Source organism: Falco cherrug, chromosome 10 (genome assembly GCF_023634085.1).
Source record: "Falco cherrug isolate bFalChe1 chromosome 10, bFalChe1.pri, whole genome shotgun sequence".
NCBI classification, from domain to species: domain Eukaryota; kingdom Metazoa; phylum Chordata; class Aves; order Falconiformes; family Falconidae; genus Falco; species Falco cherrug.
Genome location: NC_073706.1, coordinates 31,255,886 through 31,276,171, shown reverse-complemented (window position 1 = coordinate 31,276,171; position 20,286 = coordinate 31,255,886). Strand labels below are relative to the sequence as shown.

At 35.8% G+C, this 20,286-nt stretch overlaps 1 protein-coding gene across 7 annotated transcripts in view; it reads right to left on the bottom strand.

Annotated features, from left to right (window-relative positions):
* INSC (INSC spindle orientation adaptor protein) overlaps positions 1–20,286 on the bottom strand; it is a 138,385-nt gene that overhangs the window by 45,391 nt on the left and 72,708 nt on the right. For all 7 annotated transcript variants that reach the window (XM_055722840.1, XM_027810522.2, XM_027810523.2 and 4 more), the window contains 5 exons: positions 16,877–17,222; positions 16,325–16,377; positions 14,850–14,973; positions 12,310–12,423; positions 6,381–6,506 (listed from right to left, as the gene is read on the bottom strand). In XM_055722840.1, the coding sequence (XP_055578815.1) occupies positions 6,381–6,506; positions 12,310–12,423; positions 14,850–14,973; positions 16,325–16,377; positions 16,877–17,222 (763 nt within the window). The remainder of the gene's footprint in view (positions 1–6,380; positions 6,507–12,309; positions 12,424–14,849; positions 14,974–16,324; positions 16,378–16,876; positions 17,223–20,286) is intronic.

The following is a 20,286-nucleotide window of genomic DNA, read 5'->3' as shown; positions in this document are numbered from 1 at the left end:
AAACAATGTTCTTGAAGGGAAAAAAGTACATTATGCAAACCAGAAGAAGACTTAACTCTCCAGCCAAAGGGTTGTAAAAGGATCACATCACTTGAACCCTTTCCACCTAAATCATCGCACATGCTTTTAGTGCAGAAGCCTGTGTTCTGTGGTTTTAAGCATGCAGTAATAAAGTTTCTAGTCTCTTTCCAAACATGAAGCTTCATGTGTTTTTCCTGTAAACAAGCACTACTTTGGGAAACAAACAAGAATGTTTTGTGACGGGGAATATCAGTGTCGAGAATGTGTTTGTCAACAGCACCATGAAAAATCAGTAAAGGATTGTAACTTTCCATGTTACCTGTTTTTGTCAGAAAGAGACAAGAGATGGGCCCCTTAACAATTTATCACCTTCCAATAACTTCTAAAAGTCCTGAATCTTGCTGCTAATACCCAGCCTCTCCCTATCTCGCTCAGGAGACAGAGTAACATGAAATTTGACTTTCCACTAATTAAAACTAAATTTTGGAAACTATGGGATTTTTTAAAATATTTTCTTTAAAAAAAATGCTTAATCTTTTAAGCTCTTAAATTTAACTCATTTCATAATAAAATAGGCATACAATTTTTATCATTTTACAGGACCACCTAATCCCCTGTTCTGAAACTAACTGGGTGCAAAACCACTGAAATACGCCATAAGAATTTTTTCATATATTAACCAGAAAAAAAATAAATTTTAACAAAAAGCTCTTCTCTGAAAAGTCAGAGAGGCTAACAGGCTGAGGCAGACCACTGCACTTCCTGAGATTTTCTCATTGCTGGAAGTCATGTGAATAAGCTGCTACTTGCCATAATAAAAATCAACATTTCACTGCTTCTCAGAAAGCTGCACAGTACTCTTGCACTTACAAGAAGCAAACATACAGACATGCTTCTAAAATGTAGCAACCTATGAGTCTATCCTTCTTAATCACTGGCAACCTCACACCCCTTTTCTAGAAGACTGTTTACTATTGTTTTGCTTCCCCTGGTATTTTGCATTTGGAATATTCAAATATGAAGACAGCAATATAGTTCATTCAGATCAGGCAAATTTGCAGTCACTTGTATGGTACAAAGTTATTTCCATCATATGCCAGGTACTATGAAAATAAAAACATCCAGAATTTTGGAGCATTTACATGCTGTGACAATGAAATCCATGGGCCACTAGCTAACTTCTGTGTTCAGATTTTAGAAATCGTGACTGTACCCTCAAAACCAGGTCATCCAAACTCTCAGTCAAAGCCCTCTCCATAATTCTTACTTCTGCCTCATCCTACAGCTACATAAATCTTGGTAGTTTTAGCAGCTGGGATTTAAGGCAACAGAAGTTACTCGCTGGTTTTGACTGAGGTTAACGCTTGAAACCAGAAGTTCAAAGTGGTTAGAGCTGAAGTAATCACCCCAAAGCTGTGAATAAATTGTATTTACAGGTTCTGTAAAAAAACATTTTATTTAATTCCCACCAAAAGCTTGTTTTTCATATATATCATTGACAGACTATGACCCTGTCATGCAGAAATTATTATTATTGTGTAAAAGGTCATGGTTGCTCTTAAAAATCAGACTATGCTCACAGTGAACATATTTTAGGTCATTCATGTTTAAGAAGTGTTTGTGAAATTCATACAGTTTGCCAACCACTAAAACCATACACTTTGTACTTTCTTCCCCCTTCAGATTCTTTTTCTGGGGGTAATTGGATATAACGTGCTTTAAATGAAGAATCCAAAGCAATTTATAATCTATACCTAGGCAATTTTGCCTAAAACACAGTGATAAAAGCTATGTCATTTGTTAAAAAGAAGGTTTTCTTAATGAAAGTAACAACTGTTGTCACCAGTGTGTCTGGAATATCTTCCAGGTGTCTTGCTTTCTGGAGTAGTTTAAACAGTGTAAGTAAACATCACTGCACAGTATTAATATTTAGGCAGCTGCTTGAACGACTATTTGTATAAATTATTATGTTTTTGTGGCAGTTGAGCCTTGATCTAGATCCCAGCTGAGCTGCAGCTTTTTAATGAAATAATGTTTCACATGCACAGTATAACTTTCAGTACGTTTCACTACCTGCTTGCTATTTACTTCTGAACTAACTCTGCAATTCTTTTATTGCAGCAGGAAGTTTGCCTCAGGAAAAACCACAAAATTGAGCTTTGCAGGGCAAAAAATTGGGAAGCCACACCTTCCAGCACCAGTCAACAACAAGCACTGCAGGGACACACTTGAAGCAGAGAAACTGCCACAGTCTTCAGACTTCAATGACACTGCACGGCAGCATATGAATAGGAGACACTTTGTTTACAGAGCTCTTCAAAACAAGCACCTAATGCAGCCTCAGGAAGGAAAAGATGTATGATTGTATTCAAATACAACCCCCTTTTCCAGTTGAAGACAATATCTGTTAGATTTTATGTGTGTCGACAATGAAAATGGTATTTGAAGTATAGTCATTCCTAATGTAAATTGCAGGACCCATATTATCAACCAAGATCACAATTATTTCTTTTTTTTACCTTAAATTTCATTAAATGCACATGTTAGTCTATCGCAGCTCTGTGCCTTCAACAGTCCTTCCTACATGAGAACCCTTGAGATTAATTAAGTTTTCAAAGAACATTCATGAAGGTTCAGATATCCTTCTCCCTCTAGAACCCTCGACAAATGTCTATGTTAAGAACTAATCTCCCACTACATCACTATATTTCTGTCCTAAACAGGGCTGGATAAACAAATAGGCCTGCATGTACATCACCAACGTTGTTCTTCAGTTTCCAGTCATGCTCACCTCTCCCAAACTTTCAGTTCTTCTGGTTTTAGCTATTTTCTGCATTATCTATTATCTATCTGTATTATATATTGTCTCTGTATAAACTCTGGAATGCCTAGACCAAGAATAACTGTACTTCCTGATGCAGTGAGCTATCTCCTAAAATATCTGCATGCTCAAGTGCCACAATATACAGATGACAAAGCTTTCTCAGGTATAGGGAAAGGCAGCTACAGGAATAATGCAAAAGAGGAAAATTTTGATTGCTTCTCCAGGGTCTCTCTACTCTTCTCTGAAGTTGGACTGGCTGAGCAGCTGAAATCAAAGAATGATCTCAAACCTGCTGGTGTTGCAGTGGATGATGAAGTTAAAAGTGTACCAAACAACTGGACAGCCATAAGCAGCTTGAAGCACCAAAATTACTACTTGTGGAGCACAGGTTACATGGAACAACGTTTATTTACACACAGCTCCCAGTCACAAAATGAGACTATGACTGTTTCTTCACTATCCTTTTACTTTAGTTGCTTGACTAACTTGTTACTGTTGAGCTCCTGGAGCTCTGTAGTTCATGTACAAAATAACAGTACCTTTTCAAAAGTCAACAAAATACTTGCAAGTAAAATAACTCTTCCAAAAATGGCCATTTAACCAACTGATTTTGCATGTTTGTACATACAGTCAATTAGATTAACCTAAAAGAGCGAGACTTTGTCATTGCAACAACTGTATTGTAATTATACATTGTAATTATAGCAAAGACCAGTTTATTTACCAAAATGATGAAAAAGTAATAATGGCTATTTTAAGTGTGCTGGTAAGAGAGTAGTGCAGGTATCTATTTAAAGATGCATGACTGGGAAGAACAAGAGTTATTTTTTAAAAAACTGAGGAAAATATATTTCCTTAAAATAGGCAATTTTCTACATCTTTAGAAACGAGCACAGAACTGTTACTTTCCTTCATTAGTAAATGAGGACAGGATTTCCACATTGCAATCCAAAAACTCACTCAAGACAAATGGTTTAAACCCAGAACAACATAATTCACATTAAATTTGCAATAATTATTTTAAAAAAAGCCTAATATTCAGGTATCTTAAAACCCAAGAAAAATGTTAAAATATTCTCTGCTCAGATTGCCTCCTGTGAACTACTGACTCCCTCGCTTGCTTTCTAAATAACCATCTGCATTAACACAGATGTCCTTGTTACCTTCTTGTGTTGCTACTGAATTGGGAATATCAAAGAGCACTGGATAAATAAACAATATTGCTAATGTCTTTAGTAATTAAGCACTGCAATTACTGTGGAAATTATACCACCCCCTTTTTAGTTCACCTCCCAGACAAATGTTCCATTAGAAATGATGACTCTTGCTGCTTTCTTTTAAGTGGTCTTTTAAACACTTTAATATTTGTGAAGCTTAATTGAAAAATAGGTTGGTGGGGGTGGTGGGGGGTGTCTGGGTCTTTTTTTTGTTTGTTTTTTCTTTGTTTTGGCTTTTTTTTTTTTTCTTAATCCTGAGTTACCCAATCTGAATTGTTTGGAGTCCAAGCTTTAATTTTTTGAATGAGGTTTCTGACATTAAATATCAAGTTCAAATTGCACTGATGTTTTAATGCACTAGGTGGCATAATGATATTCACGTTAGAGCATATTAAAAGCTTCACCACCACCCAGGTACTTAGTTGGCTAGCGGAAGCCACCCTTCCTGCCAGGTAAGAAATCCTGTGGTAATTTCTGTAATGATAGGAATGCTAATATTGTTAACCCTCTTCTTTGTTCTTTGCAAGAGTACTTTGAATTTTGAAAGAAAAAAAAATAAATCAGTGTTATTTAAAGAAGACAATATAACAAACTGGAGTGCTGTTCCCACCAAAATAATGGTCATCTGATCCATGCACTTTCCCCTTGATTCCCTAATGTCAGAATATCTCATTGCTTCTAAACAGGCATACAAGAAAGGTGAAAAGACTACAAAGTAGAAAATTTCTTTGTTTACTATCTCTCTTTCACTCTATAAACTGGCAAAGCTGAACTGTCACAAGCCAACAGTTTATTTACAGATGACACAGCATGGTACTAGCCTGTGTTGTTCAACCTCCATTAGCACTTGGAGGGACATTAACCCCATTGCAGAGAAAATGTCTTTGTTTCTTTTGATATATGAAATATTCCATTCTCCCCCACCAGAAACCCAGACACCTACTGTACCCACATAGCATACGGATCCTCAGCAACACAATTTTAGTCAAAGAAGTTACAAAGTGATAACGAAATAGTCCTGTCATAAACCTGTCTGTTCAGTCAGGTGAGTAGTATTAATGTCCAGCCCCTCATGTTGCAGACTTCAGTTTTGCCAAGATGTGGTGTAAGAATTTAAGGCTGAGGTGAAAAATGAACTACTGAAAGCAGTGGTAGGGATTCCAGTTAAAAATGCTTTAAAACACTGCCCCAGCCCCAGCTGTAACAGAGTTTACCCTGAACAATTTTACTTGTGACCAACATTAGAGTAGATCAAAGACATATGAGCTTGAGAGTCAATAATTTTTTCCTAGGACTCCTGTTTCATCAGCTTTGATCTGGGCCATGTTGAATGCATGTTGACACTGCCAGGAATTGGACCAGGTGAGTTGAATCAATCTTTCCCATTTCTAACTCTATTAATTCCACTATTATAGTGGACATAATGAAAGATCCTTTTAGACTGATTCTGGTGTCAGCCTGAACCAGCATTATGTCAAAAAAAATTTAAGTCATCTTCATTTACTGTAAGCTCAGAGATTTGCTTTTTGCTGCAGATGTTCTGTCACGGTTTGCTTGAATTCTGGGCAGTAAATTACAAGATATGTCAATGTAAAGTGGCAGTGAAATCATTTATCATTAACTTGAAGAGGCCATTATTCAGCTGTGAAAGATGACTGTTTTATGAAATACAAAGGATGAGATCATGATTTAGTGACCAGAAGTGTTCATTTTCCAAAACACAGCAGTATGTTGTCAAAGTGAGAAAGGAAAGGAGCCTAAGCAGTTGATATAATTTTATCTGGATAATGTTTTGATGTTTGCCATCCCAGGTAAAATTGGCTTTTATGAGCCCTGCTGCTGATTAGCAGACACATTTTTCTATTGGCTAACTGCTATATCTGTCACAGATTACAGCTCTCAAAAGTTACAGCAGTACCACAAGCAGGTGCCCTACCTGAGCATCAGGAAAAGATTTAAAGAGGTAGAAAGCTTTCTATCTTTTAAGTGTTATTTGAAATATTAGAGTTTCTAAACAAACACTTCAGAGTCCAGAAATTATAATTTCCCTAGTTTTTTTGACGTAGTCACTGACGCGTTTACCTGTTTTATGAAAATTATTCCCACTTAGATAGCTTATTAGTGCAAGCAACTGAATAGAATAACGTTATTTATCTCTGGGACTAATTTTGTAAAGGCTGAAGATGTGTTCTTTACAGAAAAAGTGAGCATACTATGGAGCACAGTATCAAACACCATCAAGTTATCAATTCCTAGAACAGATTAAATACAAGACTTTGTTTTATGACACAGCCAGTAAAGAATGCTGAAGTGCCTACCTTTTCAAGCTGGTGCATCCCTTCTTCTACGCAGCAAATGGATGCCAATGTTCTCAATGCCTGGGGATAAAGGCACCTGAAACAATCCTGGCGACAGATCTTAAAGAGCGCAACTACACCTCCTGCCTGCCGAGACAAAGGAAAAATCAGAAAAGCAGCACTGAATGTTTCCCTAGTACTTAACTGAGCCTGGGATAAGGGGCAGATTCCTTTAGTAATTTCTCCAAATTTGCTACTGCCACAACACCAACAAAGAGGATCTTAAGCTCACGCAGACAACTCAAGTTGATTAATGCTTATACATCAATTGATGAAAAAGTAATATAGCCTCAGTGGGAGGTGTGCTTAATCAATCGACTTTTACCAATTACAAGCATAATTTAAATTAAACTTGACATTCATGTGAAAATTACGAAGAATTATCAATAGGTAGCAATTGGAGTGGCATTGAAGTGATAGTTCAACCATATGGTATTAGTTTAAAACAGATTTTGTTAGCGTACATTTCCCATTCATCTATACTTCTGAGCTCCATACAATATTTACTTAATGCTAAAATATGAAAAGACAGTCATATGGTTAAAGAGCTACTGAAAATACAGTGGAAATAGGTGTCAAGTTCTATACAGATACAATACATTATCTTCATCCTCTAATATGTAAAAAAAATAATCCTACACTTTTTTTTTTAAATATGGCAATAATGACAAAGATTTGAGTATATCTATATCCTTACAGCAGCTATCATTAATGATTTCCAACACAGCTTGTAAACATGTGTCTTAAAAAAGTTCACATAATGAATGGAAAGATGAATATACAGACAATATGTGAACTTCCTGTGGTGGGGATTTTTTTTTTGGATTATATTTGATTTCAAAATGTTATTCCATCAGGTAGAGTACAGATGCCATATATATTATGTAAGAGCAGACATATAATGAAGAGGAAAGCATTAAAAAAATTAATGAGAAATGAAAGATTTCCGACTAAATAATTCAGATTACAGAAGTAAATTAAAAATAGGTGGAATCATGGAGCTAATGTAATATATACCCTTCTTTTGAAGCCTGTTTCAGTAGCCTCTGTATATAATATTTTTCAGATTCACAGAAATAAACTTTTTCTCTTCAACCATTTGTGTTTTTGAAAGCCCAACAGGTTGTACTGACATAAAAGCCCTGGACTACAATTCAGACTTCCCTCATTTTCAGAATTCTACATTTTTGTACCAGTTCTGCTGGAATACAGTAGAGAATAATAGAGCGAGCAAACCTATCTGTTCAGTCTAACAAAAATATATACCAATTTATAAGAAAAATAGAATTTGACAAAATTAACACCTCAAGAATGAACTGTTGCATTATGTCTTTACACATGTATATGCAATATCTGTGATACCAGTGAAAACACCAGGCTTACAGAGCTTTGTTAAAATTTATTTCTGGAACTGTAATAACTACACACGTATCTGTATGAGTTATTTTATATCTAGTATTGCTATATATAGCTTACTGCAGGAAGGTATTTCTGAGCCTTTAAAATAAAGTGGGAAAGAGGCTTTCAGTCATATTTTTCCTTCCACGAAAGGATATTGATATTTCACCCAAGCAGTAATTATCTATGAAAAATATAGAAAAAAAAAGCTATTACAGTGTTGTCCCCAAACCTAAGGTAACTGGGTATTATTTATTTATTTTATTATCACTTTGAAAGTCCCCCACAGTTCAGTGGAATCAGAGGTGATCTGATTCTCTATTTTAGTCATAATAAGCAGAAGTTTGTGGACAACTCCAGTAACGCTCCTGTGATGTTGGCACATTTGCATCAAGCTTCCAGTATGACAAATGGTTGCCCTGCTTTTCCCTCTGATGGACAGGAAGAGATTTATCACTGCATTTAACAGGAGAAGATCTAAACTGTTTATTTTGTGCCCTGTGTGCCATTACCAAGCTGTAAAATATTGATCATGAGTTATGAACCTAGGGAGCTGTAAGTGAAACAAGGAATAGGTAGGAAACACTGAGCCTGATTCACTTGTCAGAAACACTCCCCTCACTAGGGAGCATTCCCTAGGATTTATTCATCTTTTTCAAGATTTGTCCCCTGTATCTTTTGCAACGATGACAAAATTATGCCATCTGACAGGGATGCACATAAATGGGTCAGGTGGGTAAACAGTACCATTCAACAGCATTGAGCTTTGCTTGCTTTGGAGATTAACTTGGACCTTTCCAAAAGTTCCCAGTATGTCTAAGGATGCTTTTATTTATCCTTTGCAAACTGCTTGGCATTTCCGGTTTTTAACCAAATAACACATACGTTAAACGCTGCTGTTGCTGTAATTCAAGTTTCATCTCAGACAGGCTTCACATACTCTATGAAGCAGTATTTGAAAAAGAGGAGAACTTGCTTTACTGCTGGATGACCTACTTCTCTCCTGTATTGGACTGACAGGAAATCAGTTTTGTGGAGACATCTGAGAAGCTGTTCAGAAGGGCTAGCAGTAGATAACAAAAATCACCTGAAATACAATCACAAAAAGTATGTGAAGGAGATCATGAGTATAAAAAGCCCCACTGCGCATAGTGAGTTGAATGAATAAAGAGGGGAGAGAAAAAGCATCCAGCTCTAAGGTGTATTATTTTGCAGTTTCAGCCTGAAATCACTGAAGATGGTGAATTCTCATCGAGCCTTTCCTCATGATGGAGGACATTTATAATTGGCTTGAAAGATGATCTCCAAAGAAATCTTAACAAATACTTGCTAGAAAAGGAACTGACCTGCAAAGGAGGTAAGGCCAAAATGTATTAGAAGCATTAGAAGCTCCAAGATGAATCCTAGGAGCAAGTCATCTGCTGCACATCCATATGGGACTAAAGTAGTCAAGCATTCTCTAAGGAAGGGTGAGATAAGCAGGTATGGCTATCTTCATTATCTTCAGTTTTGCCTCTCTCTCTTTTAGGAAATTATAGCAACCAGACCAATAGTTGGTATTAGACTCCAATTATGATCAGTGAAATTGATTTACTCACAAAAACTTCTTTTTCTTTATCACTCTGTGTCCCAGCACTTATTTATTGTAACTGTGGACCTTAGTTTTACTGATTCTTCTAGTTGTTATGAAGCCAAATCAATTTAGAACTAGTCTGCTTCAAGTAATACCAATTTTTGACAGCTGCTCAAGTCCACTCAAAATTTGTAATTTCTGGGGTTTAGTATCTCCTTATTCTCTCAGAACATGAAAGGTAGAGATTTAACAATGAAGACCAATTTATAAAATTTTAGTATGAAAGATCATAGGATCAAAACCTCATAATGTAATAAAAAGGACTTTTGTGAATACATCCCTGGAATGCAACCCCAGGCAACGATACAGCAAGTTAGTCACATTGTTTGATGCTTAAGCATGTGTCATAAGACTTGACAGAGGAGTATTGTAGCAACATTTGGTTCCAAAGGTAGGAAACTGATCTGCAGACAGAAAACCGACTAAAACTTTTCTGTGGTAGTTGCAAAAACTGCTTTACTTGGTTCTTCCTTCCCTCATTCTCTCTTTCTGTTTTTTAAATTATCTAAACTGGTCGTTTCCATTATGCTGACACCTTGTAGATGAACACTATGTATTATGGTTTGACACTCACAGCTGAATGTTATTTCTTCTTTTAGTTCAGAATGCAAAGATTTTTATTACAATTATATAGGCTTTCTCCCTTCATTTCTTATCTTGCCCTCGTTACTACTAATTTGTTTTAGATACCTTAGACTTTACACTTCTGACAGCTAGTGAGAATGAATAGCTGGCTACCAGGGTGAGTCAGCACATGACTCTTTCACATTAGATTACAAAGTTATGTGTTTAAAAAAAAAACCAAAAAACCAAACCACAGTCAAAAAATGCCTCCAGGTGGAATAAAATGATAGGTGACACTTCAGCACAGAGGGTTAGCACTTCACAGTCTTTCAATATTTTGGTAAAATATTGGCAGGGGAGTAGAGGGCGGGAGAGAGAAGACTGAAACCCTTACCAAAATGCAAAGTGAGAAACCAGGTCCTATAATATTGTAGCTTTACAATATTGTTATTGTTCTTTGTTTGCATGTCCATTATTTTGGTGTGCATTACAGTTGTAATTTATAGCTTGAGAAAAAAAGTTAACAACATTGCACAAGATCACACACTGTCATGGAGAGTAAGACTTCAAGGGTACATGAACAAATTTGTTGAGTTTTGCTTTCACTGTAAAGAAATACTTCACTTTTCTGGGTAGTTTTTACCAAAGATAAAATGACAGCTCTCAAGGGAGCTTCTACATCTGTAGTAGGTTTTGAGATCTTTGCAAAACTTGAATCCATTCTCACCCTCTTAATGAGTGGGCACAATTCCAGATTTTGTGTCCGTGTTCCCCCTGCCCCTGCCTCAAAATTACCCTGTGCTTTCACCGTCATAGCTAACTACTCAAACGACTGAATTCAAAGTTCTGGTCTGTTATGATTCCTCTGCCACCTTGGTCACTGATGCAGGCAACTGAAACAGTACAGAAGGTGAAGGATGATGGTGAGTCAGGGCAAATGTATTTCACAGTGCACAGAGGAAAGAGACAACGCAGGACAGGTGATTGCAACCGCCACTGTAATTTGGCAACCAAACACCACTTAGGGCTCTTTGCATAAGGAGATGCATTTACTCACTTATAAACCTGTGACATGTCCAGGTTTTAGCAGTAAATTAATTCAGTGATTTATGGAAGGTCAGACTTCACTTCTGCTAAATTAAACTGTTATGGAATTCACACAATGATAAAAAGCACAAGACCAGTTTTCCTCTGTTTGTTAGTTCTGCACTTCCTCAATTCTCAACTTTTTAACATTGTTTTTGGATACCACTGAGTGGAGCTCAAATACCAATTTAGAAAAAAATAAAACTCTCAAGCTGTTGTCAGGACCCACTACATGTTTCTGAGTCTACCTTGTTTGCAGCCTTGAGAATAAAGCAGTACATTTTATGGTGCAAACATCCATGTAAAGGCAGATCAGAAGTAAAATGAATTAAATGCTGCTGTTTAACCTCATCTCTGAGCAGACCAAGGGATTGGCACGCCACAAGCAGAAGCTTGTGAAAGTTTTCGGTTCTTTCTTCTTTCTGTATCTGCTGTGGCTGTGATTATCCTGTCCTTGACCTCACACAATGCCCTGCCTTTCTCACTTTTTCAAGATCCAAGTGTCCTCAAAGGCGCAAGCTCTGCAGGAATTACCAGCATAATAGAGTGTGGCAAAGTGGTTCGTTTATACCAAAAATTAGTATCAAATACTCAGTAAACAAGAACACAAACTGCCAGAAGTAACTGTAATGATGTTCCTCTGTAAGAGGAAAATAATGGGTGCAATGTATTTCTAAAATTACATCTTTAATAATATATCTAACCTTCTCTCTACATACAGCTGTAGAGGTTTGCTGTTTCTCTGCATAGTCAGCCATATGCATGGCCAGCTGTAAAGCTTCTCTCCACTGACGTGGCTGGTATTTAAAAACTTTTGTCAGGAGAGACACTAAAAAGATGCCCAAGATGCTGAAGGGCAGGGTAATACCTCAGGTGCTACAAACACAACTGTAGTTGAATCAATGCCCAGAAGCTTGTCGGAGCTTACCATCCTACTGCAATTGTTTGCACAGGCATTGGGCTTTATTAAATCTATTTAAATTTAATAGGATAGTTGTGGTAATAAACTTCTGCAGAGTAAGGCTTGCAAACACAGCAAAAATAGTTTCTCAGAGTAAATTTTGTTCTTCAACCTAGATCATTAGTCTCCTGAAATACAGAATTTCATCTTGCACTGTACATTTCAAAACTTGCAACCACTTCTGTGTTAAGTAAAATAATTCACTTGTATTTCTATTTTACTTTGGATTAATCCATATATACTCTTACCTTAGCTACGATACGGCACAGATGCGCACCTTCCTGGGTAAGGCTGAACAAACTACTAATCGCTGACTCAGTGATGTACATACTATCCGACAGTTCTATTTGTCTCAGCAGATTCTGTGTGACAACATAATAAACATAATTTACTTCCAATGATAAATGTTAGTGTTATATTTAAAGATACAATTGAGTGGAAAGTCCATTTAATTCATATCATCTTGCTTCTCACCCAGAGAAAGGAAAAAGAAACACTGGCAGGAGTCAGACTGATAGACAACAAAGTAAACACATGTATCATTGCTTTTGAATAAATGCCAAGAATAGTGATATTTAAAAATAAATACAAATGGAGTATGAGAACAGGTGTGTGTGAGAACATTCAATAAAGAACTCTTCAGCTATTTAGTAAATTATTATTGGGGTTGGCCAGGGATTGAACTAAAATTTTCGGAGGCAACTAATTGTCTTAGTGTAGAAACTGTATCACAAGGTGATACAAAATTTGCACCTTATTTATAAGGAATATTGCTATACCCTTTCTAACAGTACTTTCTAAGACTCTGGGTTAGTCATTATTCTCAGTCTACACAGAAAATGTTGTTGACCAATACAGGGAATTCTTGTAGAGGAATACAGTTTATTTCTCCAGTGCATGAAATAGGTTAAATATTTTTATCTTTGTAAACAGTTACTTTGCTTTTGCATGTGTGCCATTGCAGCTTCACAGAGAAACACAGCTGTAAGAAGAATATGAAGTTTATTTACTTTTACTCTTTCTGAAAGTACATACAATCATTAGAAGAAGAATTAATTGTATTTCTAGAAGGAAGAAGGTAAGCATTTTTATATTTAATCCAACTTTGAAAGAAGTCCAAGGAAACACCCACATTTTACGTTCTTATTTTTACAAAATTCAATTATCTTCCCTTTAAGAGGCTGTGTTCTCCCATCTTCAGCATTAGAAAAATGTTCCATGAAAGAAGTATCTTATTTCACATTTTTATATGAACCTATCCTGAATAAAATCCTGATACACTGAGTAGGAAATTATACAATTTAAGCTGAGTTCTAGTTTCTCACACAGACACAGTGTGTTTCAGAGCAGCAAACTACCCATAGACAGCGTGGTTGTATGGCAGAAGGGGGCATGCAGCCTGACTGAAGGGCTCAAAAAACTCTTCTTAGAAGTATTTTTATCAATGACCTCTAATCCAAGTCTTCAGCCACAAATACACACAAGATGATACAGAGTAATTAAATCTGCTCCCTTAAAAGGAAAATGGACTAGGATTTCATGTGTATCAGTAGGTGCCAAAGTACCCAAAGACAGAATATTAGCCATGAAGAATTGCTCTTCAGATTAAAAAGCAGACGCATCAAAACAACCAAAAGCTATTCACTGAATTGGCAATGTGCAAAATTATTTACACACTTTAACCCGTATGTGGTATTTTATGTAGTTCTCAAACCCTAACCAAAATGCATTAGTTAGCAGCTTGTTAGTTTAACTGTAATTCTGCAGATGTATCCTGGAGATTCTCACCTCCTAGTAATAATCTTTACAAACTATAAGGGATGTTTCTGAAAGAGCCACCATTTTTTTTTTTTTTTTTGCTATCTTACTGCATTCAAGGTATGTTAGAATTTAACCAACACCACACATTAATTTTGCTTTAGCACCATAGTAAATACTATTTAACTATTTCCTCTTCACTAAGCCTCTCATTTCCTCTTTTTCTGCAGGGACAATACAAAATTTCAGCATAACATCACCTTTAACATACAGACAAATTAACTGAGCATTATTACATTTGGGGGCTTTTATTTGAGGAAGGTTAGAGGCTGAAAAGGGATTTCCAAGGAGATCTCAAGAAAGAGATCAATGTAAGTCAGAATACATTGGTTAGAGTTGCAAGTTGCTACTATTTCAATAATGGTCTAACAGAAAAAAATGTAATGTGTCCGTAGTCCCAGACTAATTGTTCAGCGTCCTTATCTACATTTAATCACCACAGGAAACTAGACATCATGCCTGCAGTGGTACAGCTCTGTTTCTGGAAAGTTACACATGTATAACTTGTACCCAACACTATTTTTATCGCTTACTTCCTGGAGTCTAAGACATGCACTGGTTAAAATGTGTGCTGTAATAATATACTTGCTATACTTATATTTTCTAAAAAGTTTAGCTTTTAATGAGACTCAAAACAGGACAGGCTTTTTTTCAAGGTTTCTAAAGAAAAGCAGTGTCTGCATGAAAGGAAGAGAAAATGTGTCCACAGGTCTTTTTAATAAAGACATTTTCCAGAAATTAGATGCCTTGTAGTGAGCCACAAGATCATTTTGTTTGGTATTTGGGGTTATCGAAGAATTTGACACTACAAACGCCTAAATCTCTTTGCAAGATATTTGAATTAGGGATAATAAGTTTGCTGAAAATTGAGAACTGTAATTCTAATTCTCCTCTTAATGGATGTTCTCCCTCAAGAATCAAAAATTTTTAGACTTCTTTTTTAAAAAAAAAACAACAACTATAAACTAACCTGTGCCTCATGTGTTAAAACCAGCTCTATCAACTGGCCAAAATACTGAGCAACGGTAGTGAGCGTTTCATTAATACAAGATTTCATGGACTTCAGTATTTGCTCATCTTCAGTTTGTATGCACCTGAAAAGAAAGAGAAAGGAAAGGGATGAAGGAAAAAAGATGCAAGTCAACTATCATTTCAGCATGCTGATTGTCACAGGTGAGTTCTGTGTTAATAATGGGGATATAATGGGAATTCAATTGTTCATGAGAACACTATCTTTGTGCCATTAGCATCATACCAGACTTCAATCAAAGCTTTGTCTACATATAGTAAGTATACCATTAAAGGACAACAGTGGACGTTAATGAATAATTTGGGGATAATAATTTACTTCACAGATTGCAGGCCAAATTTTGTTGCAGATGCTCTGTGTTTATACCAGTGTAACTGCTATTTTCCATTTATCCTAATAGTTACAGTCACTCTAGGATGCCTGCATTTCAACTGCAAATGTGTATATCCATCCATCATTCATGACCAAAGAAGCGCTTTCAAAAAATTTTTATTTCTTTACCTTCTTTGCCATGCTTTTATGATAGCAGGATAAGGGCCCAAAATGGATGTGCACCCAGATGAGTAAAGTCCATATACATTTCTAACAGCATACTCAAAAGTAAAATTTGGCCTCCTATGCAGAAAGATTACATACAGCAGTTTTACAGAGTTAGTATAACTATCCTGGAAACCAGCTTAGATAAAAATGGAAAACTTTATACAAGTCATATGAAATAACTAACACTTCCTCACAGAAATGCATTCATTTGAATTGCCAAAACGTACTCCACCCAGGCAGGCCAATATAACAGAAGATACAGTTCAGTTCATCGGTGTCTCCACCTACACAGTAGGTCCCCTTTTCAGATTTACGTGTCATTCAGCCACATCCAGCAACTTTTTTTCAAACAGACAAGGAGGAAGAGGACTGATTTGGGGCAGACACTATGAGATCACAGCTCTCATTAAATTGCTGTGTTTCATAGTAGACTATAAAGTTTGAGCTGTGTGGGTCTGACAAAAAGCAATACTGATCAAGAAATGTTCTTTCCTGATAATTAGATGGTGTCTTTTTCCCTGATGATGCCCTGAGCAGAATGACTTGCACAGTGTTTAAAGTAAATCAAAAAAAGATTGATTGAAGTGTGCTGAAGGAAACGGGGTAACATGTTAGGCAGAGGAAATATCATAAGAAGAATTTTGAAGAGATTATTATTTCCCAGTCTCAGCATCCTGGAATGCAAGGAGCTGAGTAAACCTACAACTGCAATTTAAAGGCATCAGTTTGATTTAATAATACATGGATATATGCATACAAGAACATGCAGTACAACAGTCTCACAACATAGGTTTTCATTCTACAATGCAGGATTTCAAATAATACAACTTAATACAATAGCAAAATTAATATTTCCACTAGAAAAATTAAATTACCTTTCTGTGAATGCTGTAAATTCTGAACACTTGTCTATTAAAAGTTTTTCAAACTGTAAAGAAAGAAGAAGTGGTTTTAAAGCAATATCCATACACACAATTCCTTTTTAAAAATAAATAGTGTTTGTTGACGATAAGTAGATGAAAACCATCCAGAAACATAGTATTTCATATGGACACCCTTTTTCTACTTTTCAGAGTAGAAAAAGTAGAGGTAAAAATGAAGTTAATAAAAAAGTAGTATTTTCTACATCGGAAATGCAAACAAACTCACAAATGGGATATCTAATTACTTTAGTCCAGTAGTCCTCAAAACCAAAATCTTTTTCAATATAATTTATCAGTATTATTAAAATTCAGAATCAGGCCCATGATAAAGTAGGATACAAAATGAGTCAAGAATATTTCTGTCACTGAAAAGGGATTAGAAAGTCTTAAACAAGGAATAGTATTTGTATGTAAGGATTTCTTACAGACTGTTTAAAGTAAGTTTTGATCATTACAGTAAAAAAATTAAACAAGACAAACATGACATCAGGTAAGGCCTCCTACCTGGTGCATCTCTTCTGAAGGATTCCTGGTGAACGTATTGTATTCATTTACCATTGAACGCACATGGCAGTTGACTCTTACTGTCATGCTGTGGACTTTCTGCCATCTGTTCTTCTCCAGCTTTTGAGCAATCCTGGTCAACTCTGTGCTTATGATCCAAGCTCTTTTTAACAGCAGCTGCAAGTTATCACATCTGCTGTATTGTGAGGAAAGGATAAGTTCATTTTGTTCATCTTTTTCAATGCTGATCGGCTTGGACTGGAGAATACACATACATTCACAGTCTGTCATCAACTTCAAATCTTCCATCCATCGCTGAACAGAGTCCACCTGAATTAAGTGCATGCTAGAAGGCAGAGAAAGGAAAGGAATGAGATAAAGCAAAACAACCTTAGAATAAACACCAGCAATATGACACAGCTGCATCCACCTATCAGGTTACACTTGACTGACAAAAGGCAACTAACCAAACAGTTTTCTTGTAGTAACACAGCAATATGCTTTGCTTTCTATTCCAAACAGATTTTGGTTTTTTAATTACCTTTATACCACATAGCCTGCTATAAAGTTATTTGTGAACAAACAGCAGAGATTTGAGATAAGTAAATAGTACATGCAGTGCTTAGGGATATGGTTATTGGGGGATTTGGCAGTCATGGGTTACTGGTTGGACTTGATCTCAAAGGTCTTTTGCAACCAAAATGATTCTATGATTTTATAAATACATTTATAAACCATTATAGATCTACTAATGATATTCAAGATAAGTATATCTATAAATTTCAGGGACAGTTACATAGAGCTAAGGGAAAAAGACAAGTTACAGTTAAAAAGAAAGCTGTAATGTATTTTCAGATTACTTACATTTTCCTTATCTTCATGCAAAAGCTTAAAAGATTCTCAGTGGTAGTTGCTGAAATTAACCATGGTTGCAACAATAAAGGACTGACTGACCTTACCAATATTGCCCCCCACTAGGCCCATTACATCCCCTCTCAGGGCAACTTCATTCACTGGTAATAAAGCAAAGCAGGAGGCCAAGAGTTCAAAGAATTACTGCAAGTTTCCACAGCATGGGAGATTTTAATTTTCACATGTCTAAAACAGTTTCCACAGAATTTACAAATACAAGCATGGGCAATGAATGTAATATTTGCATACAAAATACACTTCCAAAAGTGTACTCAGCAAGAATTTCAGATTTCTGATCTACAACAAATAAAGTAATTTTTTCTGACAGTTTTCATCAGCTGAAGACTCAGTCTTCATTTTTGGCAAGTCTTCTAAACATGAAATACTTCAACATTTTAGTATCTCTTCCTCTAGTGAAAGATGGATTCATACTAAAGGATTCCAAAGAAATGAAGACAAAAGGTAAAGAAGAAAACAAATTCAGTGAAAGCAAGAGAGGTTGGGCTTTTTTTTCCCAAACTTTTATTGGCATCCTACAGCTAGTCTGACAGTATAGTGGATTGTTGTCTACCTTCTAGATACATGCTGCAGTTTTATATGATATTATACCAGAAAGGACAAGAAGAAAGTTTGTATTATAGCCCCCATTCTTTTAATCCAGCCTGATTTATTGCAACTCAGTATCACAGCAGTAATGCTCTGTGCTGTTTATATAAAACCTTACTGTTAGAACAAAAACTGCAATTACATTAGCCAAGCTAAGAATGACCAGGTGGAAGGTCTTTTTAATTCTTGCACTTCCATTTATACACTGAGCACCACCTGAACTCAAGAAATCTCCTTCCAGACCACTGAAGTAATATTCCACAAATGACCAAAATTTATTAACATACATAGGAAAAGTAGCCTCACCTCGACTATAATTTCATAGCAAACAAGATACAAGAGGTCAGTTTCATTGATTCAATCCCCCTTTTCACCATATATGATGAAACTGCTTTTAATTTTAAACTTTAAAGGCTACTGCTATTTAAGGTCTTTATTTCACTCAGCTTTGAATATTGTGTAATTGCATTTCATGATCGATTGTAGTTTGCTTTCTTCTTGCTATGTGTAGTCTCCTTATTGCCTTTTTGGATCTGAAGCAAGGTTTCCTAATAAACAAAAATAACAACTGTAGAAGTTTGAGATCATGACTTATAACAATTTGCATAGTTTGCATGCAGTACAAGATAAACTCATTTGACACAGAGTAATGTATTTTTCATTTCTAAAGTGCACTATGATAATTGATTAAATCTCTGTTTAGTAAATACAAAAACTCCTGCATTATAAATTCAAATGGAAAAACCCTAGACTAGAAAGTTAGTCAGAAAACACAAAAAAATCATTCACATTTTCTTTAATCCCAAAAGCCAACCTTCACTTTGAGAAGAAAGTATGATAGAGTTGTAAAAAAAAAAAAAAAAAAAAAAAAAGTACAGATGTTAAAAAACTCTCCTTGTTTGCCTCTGTTCCTTCTAATTGTCAGAAGTACAGCTGTAGAATCTAGGATGTTTTGTCATGAAACTTAGTATTCCTTAAATTACAACAAGACAAAAATAACAACATTAACCCCTTTTCAGACAGAAGGAAAATTCCCCTGCTCACTATATCAGTTTTTCTGACACATTGTTCTTTAGAATACACATAAATCATGATCACTCAAGTGAAATACATAAATGATTTCTCTTTGTCCACATCCCCCTGTATTTAGAGAAGATCTTCCCAAGCATCAGGAGATTAATTTGTAGACAATTTTTTTTTATATTAAAATAAGGAAAGCACAAAGTGTGATCATGATAATTAGCTATTATGAATCATATTCCAGACAGCATTTACCCAACTCCAAAAAACAAGTTGAAAATTTCCATTTTGTCTCCCCATTACTGACAAAAAACTATGCCTACAAAATAAAGAGCACCTTAATGGGTCAGACCAAAAAAAAAAAAATAAAATAAAATCTGTCTAGCCCATTATCCTGCTCCAACAAGGCCATTAGGAGATGCATAAGGAAATATGTTAAGAGGCAGAGCCAGACAAGCAACTCCACCTTCCCATCTTCTGGCAATTAGTGGCTTAAGAATTTCCTAAGCCAGAAGTTGTGTCTGAACAGGATGTTTTCACAATTCATGAAACAAAATTAGCCATTAATCCCTTTTTGAACTCAGTTAAACTTTTGGCCTTTCTAACATACAGTGACAATGCCTCTACACTGTTTGATTATTTTTTGTGTGAAAAAGCATTTCTTAGTGTTTGTTTTAAACTTGCTACCTGGAAATATTAACACAAACTCTTTAATTTGTATATGTGAAGACATACTGAAACAATAGTTCCACATTCACCACCTTCATGTAATTCATTACTTTATTTGCTCTACCCTCTCTTCTCTCTGTTTTCTCATTTCCAAGCTACAGAAACTCAGTCTGTCTAGTTTGTCACCATATGGAAGTGATTCC